Source organism: Ceratotherium simum, chromosome 1 (genome assembly GCF_057802395.1).
Source record: "Ceratotherium simum simum isolate JZ-2026a chromosome 1, ASM5780239v1, whole genome shotgun sequence".
NCBI classification, from domain to species: domain Eukaryota; kingdom Metazoa; phylum Chordata; class Mammalia; order Perissodactyla; family Rhinocerotidae; genus Ceratotherium; species Ceratotherium simum.
The window spans coordinates 18,358,941-18,380,925 of record NC_141900.1 but is presented as its reverse complement, the minus strand read 5'-3'; the positions used below and the strand labels follow the sequence as shown (position 1 = coordinate 18,380,925).

The 21,985-nt window shown below is 34.8% G+C and overlaps 1 protein-coding gene across 2 annotated transcripts in view; it reads right to left on the bottom strand.

Annotated features, from left to right (window-relative positions):
- Positions 1-21,985, bottom strand: part of COG5 (component of oligomeric golgi complex 5) — a 373,883-nt gene that overhangs the window by 146,050 nt on the left and 205,848 nt on the right. For both annotated transcript variants that reach the window (XM_014794462.2, XM_087438009.1), the window contains exons 9-10: positions 10,337-10,449; positions 10,009-10,086 (exon numbers count right to left, since the gene is read on the bottom strand). In XM_014794462.2, coding sequence (XP_014649948.1) covers positions 10,009-10,086; positions 10,337-10,449 — 191 coding nt within the window. The remainder of the gene's footprint in view (positions 1-10,008; positions 10,087-10,336; positions 10,450-21,985) is intronic.

Below are 21,985 nucleotides of genomic sequence, written 5' to 3'. Positions count from 1 at the left end.
TTTATTCCATTCTTTATTTTTAAAATATATCATATACAGATATTTTAGATTCTTTAACAGATAATTCTAATATCTGAAATCCATAGTGTCCTGTAGAAGTTCTTTAGGAATCTAAAATCTATTTTGCATTATCTTTATTTTTCGTGTGACTCTCAATCATAGCTTCTAGTTTATTTATAGGATTGGTGATTTTTTACTGTGAGCTCCTATTTGGCTGACCTTAATATATGGAGAATTCTGATGGCTAAAACTATAAATGCTTTCCTCTACTGAAGATCTGCATTTGTTTCTTGTGGGAGTGAGGTACTGTTACCAAAGGAGGACCATGTTAGCCACTATCATTACATCTCAGCCTAATGCAATTGTCAGGTTCATTCTTCCATCATGTTAGAGCCCCAGAGTCTAGTGGACTGATCCAATCATTGACACAAACATTTGACCGTGGGGCAACTCTAGCTTTCACAATGACTTATAGCTCACACATCTCTACCACAGTTTCAACGATTTTATCTGCTTATATATATGCATATGTATATATGCCCCTCACAGATTCTCTTACTTTTCGCAGGCCCAACAGTGCATTAAAAATTATGCTTTTCCAATTTATCTAGAATCTATTTGTACTGTAGTGACAGGGCCTTTAAAAATATCTGGTCCCTACAGTAGTAAAAGCAGAAATCTTCTAACCTTTATAAATAAGAATATTCATTGATATTATCAGACTTAGAAATTTAACTTGCTTATGGCTACTTGATTTTTTAATCAAATTGAGATGCGACAGATAAATGAGTTAAACATTTTTCTCATTACATTAAAAATATTTCATATTTGGGTGTTCTAAAATTTTTCTGAGTCTTTAATGCTATTATCAAGTCATGTGATATGTCTAAAAGGGCAAATGAAAACACATTCTTTTTCACAGTTAAAATTCTCATTGGTACCATAGCTGCTCAAAATGCTGAACACATTCCAAATTTAGCCTAATACATCCTACACACACATTACAAGATTCTGTTCTATGATAAAAATTGCTGGCTTAGAAAATGAAAGTATCATCATATCTATACTCCCCCACAGAGGTAAAATGGCTTAATTCTGCAGATGAGAATCTACAACCTGTTTTCTAGTGTGTGGATCCTAAATAATTTGTCAATAATTTGCTACACTACAAACAAAGTGTTATATATGGTATTGATGGTTATATAGCAACACTAGAACTCTTAACTGGTTTTAAAAGATACCAAAATAGAACTTTTGATAACTAATAAACAATCTAAAAATCTAATTTAAAATAAATGATTTATCCATTCACATAAACTATAGAAAATACAATATCAAAAGGGGAAAAAAGTATATTCCACATTTAAAACGCCCTAAATAATTAATATGATTGATAGGTGTGAATGTGTCTTTTCAAATTACAGTATGATCTGAAACTAACAGGCTAATTTTACAAGTTAGCCAGGACATCTATTAAATTAAGCAGAAGCAGAATTCGCTATCTTAATTAAGGAAAATCTTTCAAAAGGCTCTACATTTAAACTATATTCCTGAGATTTGTTACACCTGATATAACTGGTCCCGTTTTATTTTATACTTAACCCATTTATGCCCTCTTTACACTTTGATGTATTCTTTATAACATGATGGACATCTACTGCAAAACCTTCTGAACTAATAAAGTATTACAGAAACTGTCATCATGTGGGATTTTTTTTTCTCCTCTGGAAGGTCCCTAAGATTAAACTCTGAATACTACTATGTACAGTTCTCTCTAGCATCTGGAATTGAATTTCTTAGCAAACACCAAGGTAGATTTGGCAAAACTAAAAAAACCTGAAAGTAAGTAAATCCCTTTTTTTTTTTGCCTAACAAAAGAGTATAAATGATTTAACAATTCTCACAAGACCTCACAGAACAGAACTAAGGAAAATCATTCTCATTGTTTTGATGGCTACAAAATTACCAAATGTGAAACCATAAACACATGATTCTTTAGTAAAGTGAGACATACAATCGTGATTCATAGTAAATCCTTGATATTGTCTTATTTAAATTATATTCTGATATCCTGTATGAATTAATGTACATCCATATCACGTTATAAGAACTGTTAAACAAAACTGACTTTCTTACATGGCAGTGTTATTACCTAGCACGTGGTAAGTTTACGACCCCCAAATTAAGGTTTAAAGGTTTAAAAAAAAGATTAAAATAATAATTATGATAGCGAATTATTGAGCCAATCTCTGAATTAAGTCTACATTATCTCATTTTTCCTCAGAATACTCCAATTCTATAGGTAGTAATACCATCCCCATTGGACATTTGACATTCTGAAAGATTACAGGACCTACCCAAGGTTGTACATGATGGAGAAAAGCTTAATTCTTCCTAATATCAAGGCCCAAGGCCCAGTTCTTAATCACTGTACTATCCTGTCTTTGACAGTAGTTGAATAGGTGTTCAGAAGGGAGATCTTTAAGACTTGGCTTTCAAAATGCTAAAAAAGTATTCTTAATCTCATAAAAATTACTTTAGAATATTTTAAGCACGGGCCGGCCCCGTGGCTTAGTGGTTAAGTGAGCGCGCTCCGCTGCTGGCGGCCCGGGTTCGGATCCCGGGCGCGCACCGACGCACTGCTTCTCTGGCCATGCTGAGGCTGAGTCCCACATACAGCAACTAGAGGGATGTGCAACTATGACGTACAACTATCTACTGGGGCTTTGGGGGAAAAAGTAAATAAATAAAATTAAAAAAAAAAAAAGAATATTTTAAGCAAATAGGTTGACTATAACAGATAAATATTATTAAATAATGAACATGGCAAGGCAGTTCATTTTCCTATGGATAAAGTCTTAGAATCTTAACTAATGAAGATTTTTTCCATAAATATAATTTTTAAAAAATCTATAGGGAAATACAAATGAAAACAATGAGATCTCATTACACACCTATTAGAATAGCTAAAATCCAGGCCGGCCCCGTGGCTTAGCGGTGAAGCGCGCGCGCTCCGCTGCTGGCGGCCCGGGTTCGGATCCCAGGTGCACACCAACGCACTGCTTGTCCGGCCATGCTGAGGCCCCGTCCCACATGCACTGGCTGGAAGGATGTGCAGCTATGATGTACAACCATCTACTGGCGCTTTGGGGGAAAAATAAATAAAATTATTAAAAAAAAAGCTAAAATCCAAAGCATTGACAATATCAAATGCTAGCAAGGATGTGGAGCAACAGGAACTCTGTTTCTTTGCTACTGGGAATGCAAAATGATATAGCCATGCTGGAAGACACTTTGGCAGTTTCTTACAAAGCTAAACATAGTCTAAATGAGTTGAAAATTTATGTCCACACAAAAACCTGCATATAAATATTTATAGCAGTTTCATTCTTAACTGCCAAAAACGGAAGCAACAAGATATCCTTCAATAGGAGAATGGATAAACAAATGAGGTATATCCATACAAGGAAATATTACTCAGTGATAAAAAGAAATGAGCTATCAAGCCACAAAAACACATGAAAGAACCTTAAATGTATATTACTAAGTGAAAGAAACCAGTCTGAAAAGGCTGTCTACTGTATGATTCAAATTATATGACATTCTGAAAAAGGCAAAACTATAAAGACAGTAAAAAGCTCAGTGGTTGCCAGGGGTTGGAGAGAAAAGTGGGAGAAAAATGAATAGGGAGAGCATAGGGTATTTTTAGGGAAGTGAAATTGCTGAAATTATTTTGTATGATATAATGGTGGATACATGACATTATGCATCTTGCATTGATTTGGTGAATTTGTTACAATTGATGAACCACTACTGATACATTATTATTAACTAAAATCTATAGTTTACATTAGGGTTAGCTCATTGTGTTGTACAGTTCCATGGGTTTTGCATAATGCAAAATAGATGTTATGATAACATAAGTAACAGATGTACTTTATGCTCATTTTTTTAAATCTAAAGCTACTGTAAAAAATAAAGACCATTAATTTTTTAAAAATCTGTATGTATTGAACTAAAAAGGGATAATAATTACAAAAATTACTTAACAAAAGAAAATGCAAAATAAATGTTTTTTGTAGAAATGAAACAAGTTGGCAAGAAGAAATCAAATATGTAAATTCCATCAGTTTATACTTAATTATAGAAGCATTAGAATCCAATGGTTTAAAAACAAAGAAACCAGGGAAAAGGATTCTTAATTTTCCTACTGAAATGACATTAATAGTACAATTTTTTTTTTTTAAGTCATTTGGGTTTCTCTTTTAGGAGACAGTTATTCAGATCCTTTGCCTATTTTGCTGTTAGGTTTCCTTCATATTGATTGGTAAGCATTCTTTATAATGAACATATTAGCATTTTATTTACTATCACAATTGCAAAATTTTCTCCCAGCTCAACATTAAAAGTTTTTTTATTGAGGTTACATTGGTTTATAACATTGCAAAAATTTCAGCTGTACATCATATTTCAACTTCTGCATAGACTGCATCGTGTTAACCACCCAAAGTCTAGTTGCCATCCATCAACGTACACATGTGCCCCCTTCACCCCTTTCACCTTCCTCCCACCCCCTTCCCCTTGGGTAATCATCAATCGTTCTCCCTATCTATGTGTTTATCTTCCACACATGAGTGAAGTCACACAGTAATGGTCTTTCTCCATCTGACTTATTTCGCTCAGCATAATATCCTCAAGGTGTACCAGCGCTGTCCCAAACGGCAAGATTTCATGTTTTTTTATGGCTGAGTAGTATTCTATTGTATATATACACCACATCTTTGTCCACTCATCCATTGATGGGCACCTTAGGTTGCTTCCAAGTCTTGGCTATTGTGAATAATGCTGCAATGAACATTGGGGTGCATATATCTTTTCAAATTACTGTTTTTGTGTTCTTTGGATAAATACTCAGAAGTGGAATAGCCGGATCATATGGTGTTCCTATTTTTAATTTTTTGAGGATCTTCCATACTGCTTTCCATACTGGCTGCATCAATTTACATTCCCACCAGCAGTGTACAAGGGTTCCTTTTTCTCCATGTCCTCTCCAACACTTGTTATTTCTTGTCTTTTTAACAATACCATTATGACAGGTATGAGGTGATAGATCTCATTGTAGTTTTGATTTTCATTTCCCTAATAATTAGTGATGTTGAACGCCTTTTCATGTGACTGTTGGCCACCTGTAATATTCTTTGGAAAAATGTCTGCTCATATCCACTGTCCATTTTTTGATCAGGTTGTTCATTTTTTTGTTATTGAGTTGTAGGAGTTCTTTATATATTTTGGATATTAACTCCTTATCAGATATACAATTTGCAAATATATTCTCAAAAGTGGTAGGTTGTCTTTTTGTTTTGCTGATGGTTTCCGTTGCTGTGCAGAAGCTTTTTAGTTTGATGTAGTCCCATTTATTTATTTTTTGTTTCCCTTGCCTGAGGAGACATGATATTCAAAAAAGATATTGCTAACACTCATGTCACAGAGCATACTGCCTGTGTTTTCTTCTGGGAGTTTTATGGTTTCAGGTCTTACATTCAAGTCTTGAATCTATTTTGAGTTAATTTTTGTGTATGGTGTAAGATAATGGTCTACTTTCATTCTTTTGCATGTGGCTGTCCAGTTTCCCCAACACCATTTATTGAAGAGATTTTCCTTTCTCCACTGTATGTTCTTAGCTGCTGGGTCAAAAATCAGCTGTCCATGGCTGTGTGGGCTTAATTTTGGGCTCTCAATTGTATTCCATTGATCTGTCTGTCTGTTTTTCTGCCAGTACCATGCTGTTTTGATTATTATAGCTTTGTAGTATATTTTGAATTCAGGGAGTGTTGATACCTCCAGCTTTGTTCTTTTTTCTCAGGATTGCTTTGGCTATTTGAGGTCTTTGGCTATTCCATATAAATTTTAGGATTCTTTGTTCTACTTCCATGAAAAATGTTGTTGGAATTCTGATTGGGATTGCACTGAATCTGTAGATTGCTTTAGGTAATATGGACATTTTACCTATGTTAATTCTTTCAAGCCACGAACAGAGAATATCTTTCCATTTCTTTATGTCTTCAGTTCTGTTCAACAACGTCTTACAGTTTTCAGTATACAGGTGTTTCAAATCCTTGGTTAAATTTATTCCTAGGTATTTTATTCTTTTAGTTGCCATTGTAAATGGGATTGTCATCTTGATTTCTCTTTTTTGCTAGTTCGTTGCTAGTGTACAGAAACACAACTGATTTTTATATCTTGATTTTGTACCCTGCAACTTTATTGTATTTGTTAATTATTTCTGATAGTTTTTTGGTGGATTCTTTAGGATTTTCTATATATGGAATCATGTTATCTTCAAATAGTGACAGTTTTACTTCTTCCTTTCCAATTTGGATACGTTTTATTTCCTTTTCTTGCCTAATTGCTCTGACTAGGACTTCTAATACTATGTTGAATAAGAGTGGTGAAAGTGGGCATCCTTGTTTTGTTCCTGTTCTTAGAAAAACAACTTTCAGTTTTTTACCATGGTGTATGATGGTGGTTGTGGGTTTGTCATATATGGCTTTTATTATGTTGAGGTACTTTCCTTCTATACCCATTTTATTGAGAGTTTTTATCATAAATGGATGTTGAGTATTGCCAAATGCTTTCTCTGCATCTATTGAGACGATCATAATAGTGTAACCTTGTTTATATTCCATATTATAAAACAAAGTATCTATTAATTTAGCTTTCAGTGAATTTCAAAATATGGACTACTGCTTATAAAATTTAATGCATAAATTTAAAAAAATATGTTCTAGTTAGATTCCTCTTTGAAAAAGATATTTGCTAGAAATCATCTCTCTAGGGAAAAACAGCATTAATTTCTAATTATAGAAATTAATTGTAGAAAGATATTTTTAGAGATATTATAGAAAGCATATGGCATAATTCTAATATTGTTCCATCTTGAATTATTTACACTGTTTTGATTTTTAAATAATATATGCACAAGTTTAAAAGACTAAACCACTAAATTAGAAAGAAATTTCAATAATGAAATATATCCTTTTTAGTAATCTAGAAGCTGCAAAAACTGGTCATGTAAGAACATTCCTTTCATAACTGTTTCCCCAAAAAGAGATTACAAAATTATTTAGAGATCTTGATCCAGATATTGCTCTTCAATGACCCAAGACACCAGATATATATTATCATCTATGCAAGTTTAAAACCTTCTGAAAATTTTTAAGGGGCATTATTTAGGGCCTCAAATCATTCTAAAAATCCTACACTTTTTACAAAGATTCTATCAGCATTGATAATTATTTTATCTAGGTAATGTTCTTACAGAGTAGTTATATAATTAGCAAAAATATTTGTTCATAGCTTTACAATAGACAAAAAGACTATTTAGGGGCAAGCCCCATGGCCTAGTGGTTAAGTTTGGTGTGTTATGCTTCAGCAGCCTGGGTTCAGTTCCTGGACGCAGACCTACACCACTCGACAGCGGCCATGCTGTGGTGGTGACCCACATATGAAATAGAGGAAGACTGGCACAGATGTTAGTTCAGGGACAATCTTCCACAAGCAAAAAGGCGAAGACTGGCAACAGATGTTAGCTCAGGGCGAATTTTCCTTAGCAAAAAAAGAAAAAAAAAAGAAGACTAAAGAAATTACAGTAAACATAGTAAAATTTATGCACTATCTTTGCAATATACGACAGATATTTTGATTACTTTTACTTTTCTCTTGTCCTGGAATTCCCAAGTATGTAGGGTCAAAAGTTATTTTGGACTTTTTCACAAAAGACTGATCTTTTCTGAATATAGGTAAATATACTGAACTCTAAGAGGGATTAAATTTTTTTTCGTAAATATTACCATAAAAAAATATCAACTAAACTGGAAATTTACATTAAAATTTATATATAAATGTAAATATGTATGTGTGTGTTGTGTATGACTACATTCTTTTTTTGTTGTTGTTGTTGTGAGGAATATTAGCCATGAGCTAACAACCATTGCCAGTCCTCCTCTTTTTGCTGAGGAAGATTGGCCCTGGGCCAATATCTGCGCCCATCTTCCTCTACTTTATATGGGACATTACCACAGTATGGCTTGACAAGCGGTGCACCGGTCTGCACCTGGGATCCGAACCTGTGAACCCTGGGCCACCGAAGCAGAGAGCGTGAACATAACCGCTACACCACCGAGCCAGCCCCTGTCACTACATTCTTAAATAGCTTAACAGGAGTGTTTGAAAAAGCAATCTTGATTGGTTTTAATTAAATAAGAAACTTTGTAAGTAAACAAAGGGTGAATAAAATGAAAGCATATATCCCTATTCCTAATAATTCTTTTTAATTGGTAATAATTCACATGCATCAAAAACCTAGCCCACAAAAGTTACCAGTGTTCATTGACTGTAATAACTGATTGTTGCCAAGAATTGATATGTGAGTTTTTATGTAGACACTTTGCCCAATGCAATAATATCATAAACATAAGCCTCTTTAAATGGCACTAGTCTTTTTTTACTGTTAATCTTTTCTTTTGACTCTCTTGAACGTAGTGATTTCCCTATCATTGTTCTTATGTTGTTAGTAGAATATTAATTAAACTATTAAAAGAGAATAAAAACATATACAAAGGTTTAGACAGTAAAAGCTTGAAATCAAGCCACTCCATATACAGACTAAATTAACTAATTTGGCTAGAAAGATAACCAAAATCAGAAGAAGAAATGAATTACAACATAACACTACATGTGCAGCTGTTTGCCTGTAAAAATGATGACCTGATATTAGTTATCCCATCTACTAGTAAACGCAAAAAATTAGCAATTACACAAACTGACACAAGCGTCTTACTGTTTCTTTCCCCAACTAAAAGCCAAATATGAAGCAGGGTAATCTAAATAGGTATATACTAAGATAAGTGTATGTGGAGGTCTGAGACTGCTATAGTTAGCAAGACCTGCTTGCAAGGCTGGTCTCGGCTGGCATCTGGGACTTGGATTTTCAGAGAGTCCTCATGATTCTCTAATTGGTAAGAGGGCTCACTGTATCTAAACTGTTTGAACAAATAATGTGCTTTATGCTGAACACTTGCTTTTCTTTGGGGAGTCTTGAATTTTGGTGTGTGCCAACCAGTAACAGACCCCTGATGAAAACTGTGGACTTCTAGGCTCAAGATGAGCTTTCCTGGAAGATGACATTTCACACATGCTGTCACAACTTAGTGACAGAGGAATTAAGGGTATTCTGTCTAACTCCAGTGGGAAAGGACTCTTGAAACTTTGTACCCAGTTTCCTCTGGACTTCACCCTATGCACCTTTTCCTTTTGCTCATTTTCCTTCATATACTTTCGCTATAATAAATCATAGCCATGAGCATGATAATATACTGAGGGTTATGAATCACCAAACTTGGGGGTGGTTTCAGAGATCCCCAACACAATACATAAAATATTTAAAATTATGAACTACAAAAGAAACTATACCATGATGCTGGAAACTTAAGAGAATTTTTTTCTTTGGAGTACTAGGTGTTAAGATTTAATGATAAATAGAACGACTAGTTATTCTATTAATCATTATCAAAAACTTATCAAAATGAATGAATAAAATGTAGAGTCAGGGATTTCTATGCATGAAAGGAATTCTTATGGCCCATGAGGCCTGCAGATTGGTGGATGACAAAAGGGAGATTTCAGAATATGGAAAATGAATTACAGCAATGTGCTTTATAGGAAAAATTAACAACTGAATGGATCCTACCATCTTCAGTGAAGATTCTATAAGACATTATAATAATCTAATCAGAAATTAGTCTATAAATAGTATTACTGTTAGCATCTACTCAATAAACAGAAGTGCTTATACATATATTGCAAAGAAAATTTGTAATTGTCAAGCAATATATTCCCTATAGCTATTTGACATGTAGCCTCTCTGTAAAACAGGAACACAATGCTAGCTCATATTTTCCTGCGTTCTTATCTCCATAAAGAGATAAAGATATTTTCATTTAAACATACCTTAACTATTTCTTCAATGAAACAAATGTGAGAAACAGGATCTCTCTTCTTGGCTAATATTTTCTGTAGATGTTGTACCTAAAAAAGGGGAAGGGAGAGAGAATCTACATAATTGGGTGTTTTCAAAAGAAATGGGTGTAAAGCATAGGCACTAGGAACAGTAAGGGAAGGGAAATGGCATTTTGTTAGAACCTTTACATATATCATAATCAGCTAATGTAGTGGTTGTAAATGCTCAGGTTTTACGAAACTTGCCCAAGATAACACAACTTGGAATAACCAGGAGTTAATCCATAATTAATGTTCTTTTCACTCTGAAAATATTTACCTGTCCACAGACAGTACAAATATGATCCACAAGTTTCTCCATGTTGGTCCAGAGGGAAGCACGAAAAGCTGCAGTGTTGCCTGGGGTTGGCATGGTAGATCGTCCAGGTCCCCCTGTTTATGAGTGACAAAAAAATATAAAAAATAAAACTTTCCAAATAATGAATTGTATGTTATTATGAAAAGCATATACAGGCTAAAAAATTGGAAGTTCCTTCTTTAAGAAATAATTTCTTATGAGTGATATAAAAAAGAATCTTAAGCTTTTGTGTTTAAGAAAGGGAAATAAGATCTCACACACACACACACCCAGAAAGGATAATACAGAAAACAGAAATTAATAAAAATGGTTTCTCAAAAGGTCGAGTGGTAGGAGACCATACCAGGTGAAAGGAATATGGAGAGAGGCAGTGAGTCTTTGTGAGCCATACAAATGTTTTACATATTTCAAAATGAACTGAAATTTTAAGAGTGAAAAAAGTAAACTCTAAAACCAAATACAAATAGAGAAACGAATAAAACTAAATGTACTTCAAATTGATAACACAAACACACAGGGGAAAACAATTAATTCAAGTAATGTTTAATTACAAAACTCTGACTATTATTTAATAAGCTATATTTTAGGGGCAAAACAAATTGCAAAGAAATACCGTACTGTACTTAACAGATTTGTTGCAGGATGTAGTATTGGTATGGTAATCCTGAAACTAGTTTAGGTGTATTTTAGAATAGAGTACACGAACGTTCTCACTGTAAACAGAATAAAGACACAAATGTGTAATGAGGATTAGAGGTATTTCCCAACTCTGTCCACTCAAAGGACAAAGAGACAATGATTCCTCAATATAAATGAGCATACCTAGCACCCAAATTTTGATTTCAACGCGCCATTCCCCAATAAAAGAAACTAGGGCTTACTGGAGAAAAGGGTGATTCCATATCTGGAGCACTGAAAATAGAAGGCGAACCTGGTACATACTGTGCCAGAGAGCAAAGAAGTGTTCAAAGACAAATGGAGATTTGTCAAAGGACACGGGAACTTGACTGGAGAGGGCTTCCACAAAACAAATTGGGGAACATTTGGCCATCCAAAATAATACTGATAACAGATTGTAAAACATTGATTAAAAAAATAATTCATGAGTTCGTAGTGAAAACAAATGTTTAAAAAGGATGGGAATTGTTGTTTACAGAAGAGTGTCAGTTAATAAATACAGAAGGAATAATAGAATTAGACCAAAAAAATCACTATTGCAACTATTAGTAAAATAATTGAGGAAAAGATTATCATTGGATACTAAAACACTGGGTGAAATGTTACGGCGAACAGGATATTCACATGGTCTCAAAGAATGCACTACAACTAACTACAAACAAAAGAGAGTACTTTTACAAGGAGAAATCTGGCATACACCACAGTAATGAAGTGATTTCATTCAGCATCAGCAACAATGAGACAGACTGACATAATTTTGGTGCTTCCTGATATGATGTAATGGGAAATACACGACATCACCTTACCAGTTTGTTTAGCTTGAATGTAAACACGAAGAAACAATCATATAAATCCAGACAAATTCAGATTATGGGAGTCTCCAAATATGTTAATACCATAAAGGACAAAAAAGACAGTGGGGTTGTTTTTGATTAAAGGAGAGTAAAGAGATAAGATAACCAACAGAGAAACATAATTTCTGATTGGTTCAAGATGGGAGAAAAACAGCTACAAAGAATATTCTGAGGAACAACTAAAAGGTGTTATATACAGATTACATATTAAACAATATTAATGTATCAGTGTTAAATTTCTTGAGAGTGATGTCTAAGAATGTTATTATATGTAATACACACACAGCTACTTGTACAGGTTTGAAATGTTTCAACATAAGAAAAAGGAATTTTAATCTCAAATTGAAAAGTATAAATTTCAATCCAAACTAAGCTTAAAAACTAGGCAGTACAAGAGCCCATCAGTGATTAGTCTATTCTGCTTTTAAAGAGGGCAAGAATCAAGAAAACCAGAGACTGTGTTTGAAGCTGCTTCACTCTAGTTTTTCAACAATTCTAAGTTTAGGAAAGAATTACATGTACCTTTAGTAAAGAGACGCTATTATTTTTTAACTCTGATAATAGTGGAAAGCAATAAAAGAAACACAGGAGAGAGATATTGGCTTTAAAAATATGAATAATAACTGTTTGAAATCTAGGTCAAATTAATTTTTTAAATTATTTGCAGTGCTGTGCAAAGAATATTAAGGAAGGGGCGGCCTGGTGGCATAGTGGTTAAGTTTGTGTGCTCCACTTTGGCAGCCCAGGGTTGGTGGGTTCGGATTCGGGGCACAGACCCAGGCACTGCTTATCAAGCCATGCTATGGCAGGCGTCTCGCATATAAAATAGAGGAAGATGGGCACAGTTGTTAGCTCAAGGCCAATCTTTCTTAGCAAAAAGAGCTAATCTTCCTCACAACAAAAAGAGTATATTAAGGAAAAGCATACAGGGAATAGAGATGTAATACTGAAACAATGTGCAACTGTCTTATCTGTTATATAAAGAATAACTAGAAACAGTGACAAAAGAGTATGTAGTGCCTCTGTGAAAATTAGAAAATATTAATAAAATTCCTGGAATATATATAGCTTGGTTTTATTTTTTTTATTTTTATTTTTTGTGAGGAAGATCAGCCCTGAGCTAACATCCATGCCAATCCTCCTCTTTTTTTGCTGAGGAAAGACCAGCCCTGAGCTAACATCTATTGCCAATCCTCCTCCTTTTTTTTTTTTTTTTCCCTTTTTCTCCCTAAAGCCCCAGTAGATAGTTGTATGTCAGTTGCACATCCTTGTAGCATGGCTGGACAACGGTGCGTTGGTGCACACCCGGCATCCAAACCCCGGCCACCAGTAGTAGAGTGCGCGCACTTAACCACTATGCCACGGGGCGGGCCCATGGCTTGGTTTTATTATAACGAACTCTGGGATCCATCAACCCATTACTCTCTTAAAGTAAATACAAGCAGAAATACAACAAGGCATTATTTTCTGCTATATTTACTTTAGAGAAACTGAGGCACAGAAAAATGAGATCCCATCATTGGTTCAAGTAGTTCTAGAGGCTTCATTTTTCTTACTTATAGCTTAGTACTTCAAGATTTTCATCCTCATAAGCTAAATACATCTTGTTGAAGCATGTAAACAGGATAGAAATAACTAACTGAACACAGAACAGCTGTATAAAGGAAGAGGCAGAGAATAATTAAGAGAAAAACTGATGTCATTATCAGTTAGCTTTAGGAGACCCAAGAAACAAAATAAATAGTGTCATAAACTAAGTTTTATTAAAGTGATAGAAAAAACTAAGAGTGCCTCAAAGAAACCACACTTAAGAGTGATTTCCAGTTAGTGATGGTGGACTAAAATCATTTTTCTATTCTCATCCCTTGAAAAGCAAAGAAAATAAGAATGAACAAGAAGTAGAGAAAAACATCAACTTCAAAGAAACAAGGAATCAGCCAAAGCTTCAAACTTGAGATTATGAAGCATGTATGGTAAATGCTGTAGATAAATCAAAATGGACAATGGACCAAACAGCTGACATCTTAGACCAGCAGCAAGGAACAAATTGCTCTTACAATCAACTGTAAGGATTTAGACAGGCTATCCAATGATTCTTTGCTTAGAGCTGAGATGGACAGACATGGATGAAGCTAGAAAAATGTTCAACATTGCAGAATGGCAAAGAAAGAAAAGCTGAAGGAGAAACCATAATAAAATCATATTTACACTGTATAAGACTTAGCCCTCTAGTGTGGGGAGACTATCAGAGATAAAATGAGGTGAAAGAGGAAAGAAAAGCAGAGAATGTGAGGTTTCCACAAGAAACTGCTTAAATGGCCTTAATGGGACTCACATTAAGCTCTAGAATGGTCCAAAATTTGAGGAAAGATGTGTTCCCAAGGTAGAAGGAAACAACAAATTGGTGAACACTTATTCTAGACAACACACTTAAAGTTATAGACTGTTTCAGGTCTTTCTCTACATGGGTTACCAAAGAAATTCCCAAAAGAAACAACAGGAAGGGCTATTTAGTTTTCCACTATCTCAAACTAATTATAGGAAACATTCTCAGCGTAAATATGTAACAGAGATTAAGACTACATGAGAAATAACAAAACATTATAATGATCAAGGGTGAAAACACAATCAGACACACGAAATAGGCCAGAGGAAATCATATAAAATGAAATAAAGTACAAAGATATAAAATATAATTATGGAGAAGATACTAGAAATGGAAAACAAAGATGTGATATATGAATAAAGCTCCTGAAAAGAACAAATGGAAAAGAAAAATATTCAAATGTACAATTTAAGTAAACTTTTCTATAAAAGGGAATATATTCTAGCTTAGAAAAAAAAATTGATACAGAGCATTAAATCCCAAAATACATCTTAAAGAAATTACTAAATTTCAAAGATAAAAAAGAACCATTTGGGTACTGTTAAAAAACAAAATGCAACTGAGTACATTTTAAAGATCTTCCTGGCCTTATTCAATGACTCGTGAATCAGGCAACCTCCAATCTATCAGACGGAAAGAAGTCCTGAGGAGCTGTACAAATAAAACACTTTTAAAGGCAGAAGGGAGTAGGAACAAGACAGTTACACTAGACAAAAAAGCAGATTGGTTGTGGCAAGGTCACTTTCCTTTAGGGGATGGCAGGGGTCTATCAGACAGATACCTAACTAGTGATGATTAGGCAATTTCTGATTGACTGGTTTAATATTACATTTCTGGGAGAGCCGAAACTATGATTAAGTCTTGGTTTGGTGACATGGTGCTTAGCATAAGTGACTCCATTTTGTACGACTTGCCTTGTTTTTTTTTTTTTTTTTTAATAATTTTATTTATTTATTTTTCCCCCACAGCCCCAGCAGATAGTTGTATGTGGGTTGCACATCCTTCCAGCTGCTGTATGTGGGATGTGGCCTCAGCATGGCCGGAGAAGTGGTACATCGGTGCACGCCCGGGATCCGAACCCGGGCCGCCAGCAGTGGAGCGCGTGCACTTAACCGCTAAGCCACAGGGGCGGCCCCCACTTGCCTTGTTTTTAACACCAAAGAAAAAACAAGTGAGTTATGTAGAGGGGGTAAAAACCTGATTAGCAACTTCCCTTTCTAGTTCTACACGTAAGGAGGTTGGAAGTCGCCATCCTGTCCTAACAACAAATAATCAACAACTCTTCTTGGACCCATGAGAGAGAGAAGGACACATGGCAAATCAATGCCCCAAAGATGAGAAAGACTAACAGGTAAACACAGGGAGTCGCCACTTAATGGGAGCTGAGCCTCGCTAGCAGAAACTACTGCAGGAGCCAGTGTCAGGGAAGGAAAACCTGAACTGTAACTGATGAATTGCTAGAGGCTCAGCGTGGACAACTCTGAGAGTTAAAAACTCCAGGGGCCCTAGTCATAGGGGAGCTCCACAATATTGTGAGATTTACCTCCAGGAGCCTGATGAGGTTCCCCCACTAAATATCAAAGAAAAAAATCCCCTCATGCTTCCAGCAGGAGGAGGGGAAAAAGAACCATTTTGAAATACAGCTGACCACTCTGTTCTTCTTAAGAAGGCCTGCCCTCAGGAGAAACTAGTTAACCAGAGCCTGCTGGGGTGTTATCAGAGCCTAACTGACCGGAGAAGGGAAATACCCTACTCCAGCTACTCTAGTCATCCTCTCCCATGTAATGGAGGAGAAAAAAATTTAAAACACTTGTGAAATTCACAGCACAAAGGCATAGACTCACTAAAAGGCTGAGACCCAATAAAAACACTATAGAATGCTTCCCCTCTCCCCACATCTCACCACCACACTTCCTTTTACCAAGAAAAAATTACAAGGCATATCAAAACGCAGAAAACACACTTTGAAGGGCCAGAGCAAGCATCAGAACCAGACATGGCAGGGATGTTGAAACTATCAGACTGGGAATTTAAAATAACTAAGATTAATACGCTAAGGGCTGTAATGGATAAAACAGCCCTGCAAGAGCAGATGGGCAATGTAAGTAGACAGATGAAAATCATAAGGAAGAACCAACAAGAAATGCTAGAGATAAAAAACACTGCAATAGAAATGAAGAATGCCTTTGCTGGCCTTATTAGTAGACTAAACATGGCTGAAGAAAGAATCTCTGAGCTAGAGGATATATCAATATAATCCTCAAAAACTGTACAAAAAAAAGAACAAACACTAAAAAACAGAGAATATCCAAGGACTGTGGGACAACTACAAAAGCTGTAATGCATGTGTAACGCAAATACCAGACGGAGAAGAGAAAAAAGAATTGAAAAAATATTTGAAACAATAATGACTGAGAATTTCCCTAAAATAATGTCAGACACTAAATCACAGATCCATTAAGCTCAGAGAACACCAAGCTGGGTAAATGCCAAAAAAACTACACTTAGGCATATCATTTTCAAATTACAGAAAATCAAAAAAAAAAAAAAAAAAACCCTGAAAGCAGCCAGAGGAAAAAAACAAAATCTTATCAATTGAGGAACAAAAATACATCCAACTTCTGAGAAACCATGCAAGCAAGAAGAGAATGGAGTGAAATATTTAAGTGTTAAGAGGAAAAATATCCACCAATCTAGAATTCTGTACCCTGCAAAATTATTCTTCAAAAGTGAAGGAGAAATAAAGACTATTTCAGTCAAACAAAAATTGAGTTGCCACTAGACCTGCCTTGCAAAAAATGTTAAAAGAAGTTCTTTAGAGAGAAAGAAAATATAGGTCAGAAACTCGGATCTACCTAAAGAAAGAAAAAGCATTGAAGAATAAGCGAAGGTAAAACAAAAACTTATTTTTCATATTCTTAATTGATCTAACATAACAGTTTGTTCAAAATAATAATAGCAACAATGATATTTGATTATGTATGCTTATATGTGTGTGCATATATATGCTTACATATACTTATATATATACTAAGGGAAATGAATGACAGCAATGACACAAGGTATGGGGGAATGGAATTAGGATTATTTTCTTATTATAAGGTACTCATACTATCTGTGAAGTGGTATAGTGTTATGGAAGTGAACTTGGATAACTTGTAAATGTGTATTGCAAACTCTAGGTAAACCAGTAAAAAGCAAGTTAAAAAAGAAATGTAACTGATGTGTTAAGGAAAAAAAATTAAATCATATAAAATGCTCAATTAAAACCAAAAAAGGCAGAAAAAGGGTGGAAGACGAAAATAGAAACAAAGAAGAAGGGCAACAAATAGAAAACAGTAATGAATATAGTAGATAGTAATCCAGCTATGTCAATAATCATCACTTTGAATGTCAGTGATCTAAATGCACGAATTAAAAGACAGAAATAGAGTGGATCAAAAGCCACAATTCAATTATATGTTGTCTACAAGAAATGCACTTTAAATATAAAGACACATATAGATTAAAAGTAAACAAATGGAGAAAAATATACCATGTTAACACTAATGAGAAAGAAAGCAAGAGTTGCTATATTAATTTCAGACGGAGCAGATGTCAAAGTAAGGAATGTTATCAAGAATACACAAGGGCATTACATAATGATAAAGTGGTCAGTTCTCCAAGAAGATCTAACAATTCTTAATTTGTACGTGCCTAATGACAGAGCACCAAACTACATGAGGCAAAAACTGACAGAACTTCAAGGAGAAATAAATGAATCCACTGTCATAGTTGGAGACTTCAACAGCCCTCCCTCAGAAATGGACAGATCCAGCAGGAAGAAAGCCAACAACATGATCAATCAACTTGACATAACTGACATCTATAGACTACCTCATCCAACGACAGCACAATACACATTCTTCTCAAGGTCACTTGGAACATTCACTAATATAGGTCGCATTCTGGGCCATAAAACACACCTTAAAAATTTTATAAGAAGAGAAATCATACAACGTCTGCTCTCAGACAACAAAGGAATTAAACTAGAAATCAGCAACAGGAAGATGACTGGAAAATCTTAAAGCATCTGGAGATTAAACAACACACTCCCGGGCTGGCCCCGTGGCTTAGCGGTTAAGTGTGCGCACTCCGCTGCTGGCGGCCCGGGGTTCAGGTCCCGGGCGCACACCGACGCACTGCTTCTGCGGCCATGCTGAGGCCGCATCCCACATACAGCAACTAGAAGGATACAAAGTTGTATGTCATAGCTGCACATCCATCTACTGGGGCTTTGGGGGAAAATAAATAAATAAATAAAATTATAAAAAAATAATAATAAACAACACACTCCTAAATAACAAATGGGTCAAAGAAGAAATCACAAGAGAAATCTAAAAATATTTTTAATCAAATGACAATGTAAAAACAACTAATCAAAATTTCTGGGATGTAGTATGTAAGTGGTGCTTAGAGGGCAATTTAGAGCATTGAATGCATACTTTAGAAAAAAAGAAAGATCTAAAATCAATTATCTAAGTTGCTGCCTTAAGAAACTAGAAAAAGAAGAGCAAATTGAAGACAAAGTAAGCAAAAGAAAAGAATAAGAATTAGAGCAGAAATCAATCTAAGTGCAAATAGGACATCAATAGAGAAAATCAATGAAACCAAAAGCTGGTGTTTTGAAAAGATCAAGAAAATTGATAACCCTCTAGCAAGGCTAACTAAGAAAAAAAGAGGAAACAAATTAATAATATAAGAAATGAAAAGACAGGACATCACTATCTATCCCATGGAAGTTAAAAGGATAATAAAGGAATACTGTGAACAATTCTATGCTCACAAATTTGATAACCTAGATGAAATGGATCAATTCCTTGAAGATGCAATTTGCCAAAACTCACACAATAAGAAATAGATGATCTGAATACGCCTATATGTATTAAAGAATTTGAATCAATACTTAATAATCTTCCAAAACAAAAGCATCAGGCCCCAATGGGTCCACTGGTGAATTCTACCAAACACTTAAGGAAGAAATTATATCAATTCTTTACCATCTCTTTCAGAAGACAGAAGCAGAGGCAATATTTCCTAACTCATTCTATGAGGCCAGCTTACCCTAATACCCAAATCAGAGAAAGATATTACAACAAAAGAAAACTACAGACCAGTATCTCTCATGAACATAGATGCAAAAAATCCTCAACAAAATACTATCAAATCAAATCCAAAAATGTATAAAAATAATTTTATACCACCACCAAGTGGGATTTATCCCAGGTATGCAAGACTGATTCCACATTTGAAAATCAGTTACTGTAATCCAATACATCAACAGACTAAAAAAGAAGAATCACATGATCATATTAACAGGTGCAGAAAAAGCATTTGACAAAATCCAACACCCATTCCTGATAAAAACTTTCAGTAAACTGGAATAAATGGAACTTTCTCAACTTGATAAAGACTATCTACAAAAAACCTGCAGCTAATTTCATACTTAATGGTGAGAAGCATTCCCAATAAGATCAAGTACAAGGAAAGAATGTCCCCTCCCACTACTCCTTTTCAACACTGCACCGGAAGTCTTTGCTAATGCAATAAGGCAAAAAAAAAAAAAAGCTATACATTGAAAAGGAAAACATATAACTGTTTTGTCTCATGCAGATAACATGATCATTTATGCAGAAAATCAGAAAAAATTCACAAAAAACCTCTTGGAACTAATAAGCAATTATAACAAGGTTGCAGAATACAAGGTTGATATACAAAAGTCAACTGCTTTCCTATATACCAACAATGAACGAGTGGAATTTGAAATTGAAAACAATATCATTTCCGTTACCCCAAAAAATGCAATACTTAGGTACAAATAAATCTAACAAAATATGTACAAGATCTATAATAGGAAAACTACAAAACTCCGATAAACAAAATGAAAGAAGAATTAAATAAATGGAAATATTCCATGTTCATGGATAGGAAGACTCAATATTGTCAACATGTCAATTCTTCCCAACTTGATCCATAGATTCAATGCAATCTGAATCAATATTCCAGCAAGTTATTTTATGGATGTCAACAAAGTGATTCTAAAGTTTCTACAGAGAGACAAAAGACCCAGAATAGCCAACATAAGATTGAAGAAGAACGAAGTTGGAAGACTGACTTCCCAACTTCAAGACATACAATTAAGCTGCAGTAATCAATACAGTGTGGTATTGGCAAAAGAACAGACAAATAGATCAATGGAACAAAATAAAGAGCCCAGCAATATACTCACATAAATACAGTCAAATGATCTTTGACAAAGTAGCAAAGGCAATAAAATGTAGCAAAGGTAGTCTCTTGCACAAATGGTGCTAGAATAACTGGACATCAATATGCAAAAAAAATGAATCTAGACACAGATCTTACAGCCTTCACCAAAATTAACTCAAATGGATCACAGACCTAAATGTAAAATGCAAAACTATAAAACTCCTAGAAGATAACATAGGAGAAAACCTAGCTGACCTCAAGTATGGCAACGACTTTTTAGCTATAACACCAAGACATGATCCATAAAAGTAGTAACTGATAAGCTTGATTTCATTAAAATTAAAAACTTTTGCCCTGGGACCAACAGTATCAAGAGAATTGGAAGAAAAGCCACAGACTGGGAGAAAATATTCACAAAAGACACATCTGAAAGGACAATTATCCAAAATATACAAAAACTCTTAAAACTCAACAATATGAAAACAAACACCCCAATTAAAAAATGGGCCAAAGACCTTAACAGACATCTCCCTCACCAAAGAAGATATGCAGATGGAAAACAAGCATATGAAAAGATGCTCCACATCATAGTCATCAGGGAAATGTAAATTAAAACAACAACAAGATACCACAACACACCAATTAGCATGACCAAAATCCGGAACACTGACAACACCAAATGTTGGTGAGGATGTGGAACAATAGGTGCTCTCATACATTGCTGGTGGAAATGCAAAATGGTACAGCCACTTTGGAAGACATTTGGCAGATACTTACAAAACTAAACATACTCTTATCATACAATACAGCACGCTCATTGGTATTTACCCAAAGGAGTTGAAAACTTACATCCACACAAAACCCTCCACACAGATGTTTATAGTAGCTTTGTTCATAATTGCCTAAACTTGAAAGCAACCAAGATGTCCATCCACCTTGTAGGTGGATGAATAAATCAACTGTGATACCCCCATACAATGAAATATTATTCAGCACTAAAAAAAAAAAAAGAGCTATCAAAACATGAAAATACATGGAAGAATCTTAAATGCATAATACTAAATGAAAGAAGCCAATCTGAAAAGGCTACATATTGTATGATTCCAACTATACGACATTCCGGAAAAGGCAAAACTATGGAGACAATAAAAAGATCAGTAGTTGCCGGGAGTGGAAGGGGAGGAGATAAATAGGCTGAGCAGAGAGGATTTTTAGGGCAGTGAAAATATTCTGTATGATATTATAATGATAGACAATATGTCATTATACTTTTGTCCAAACCCATAGAATGTACAACATCAAGTGTGAACGCTAGGGTAAACTACGGACTTCAGGTGACTATGACGTGTCAATGTTATTTCATCCTTGGTAACAAATGTACCACTCTGTTGGGGGATGTTGATAATGAGGAGGCTATGCAAGTGTCGGGGCAGGGAGTAATATAGG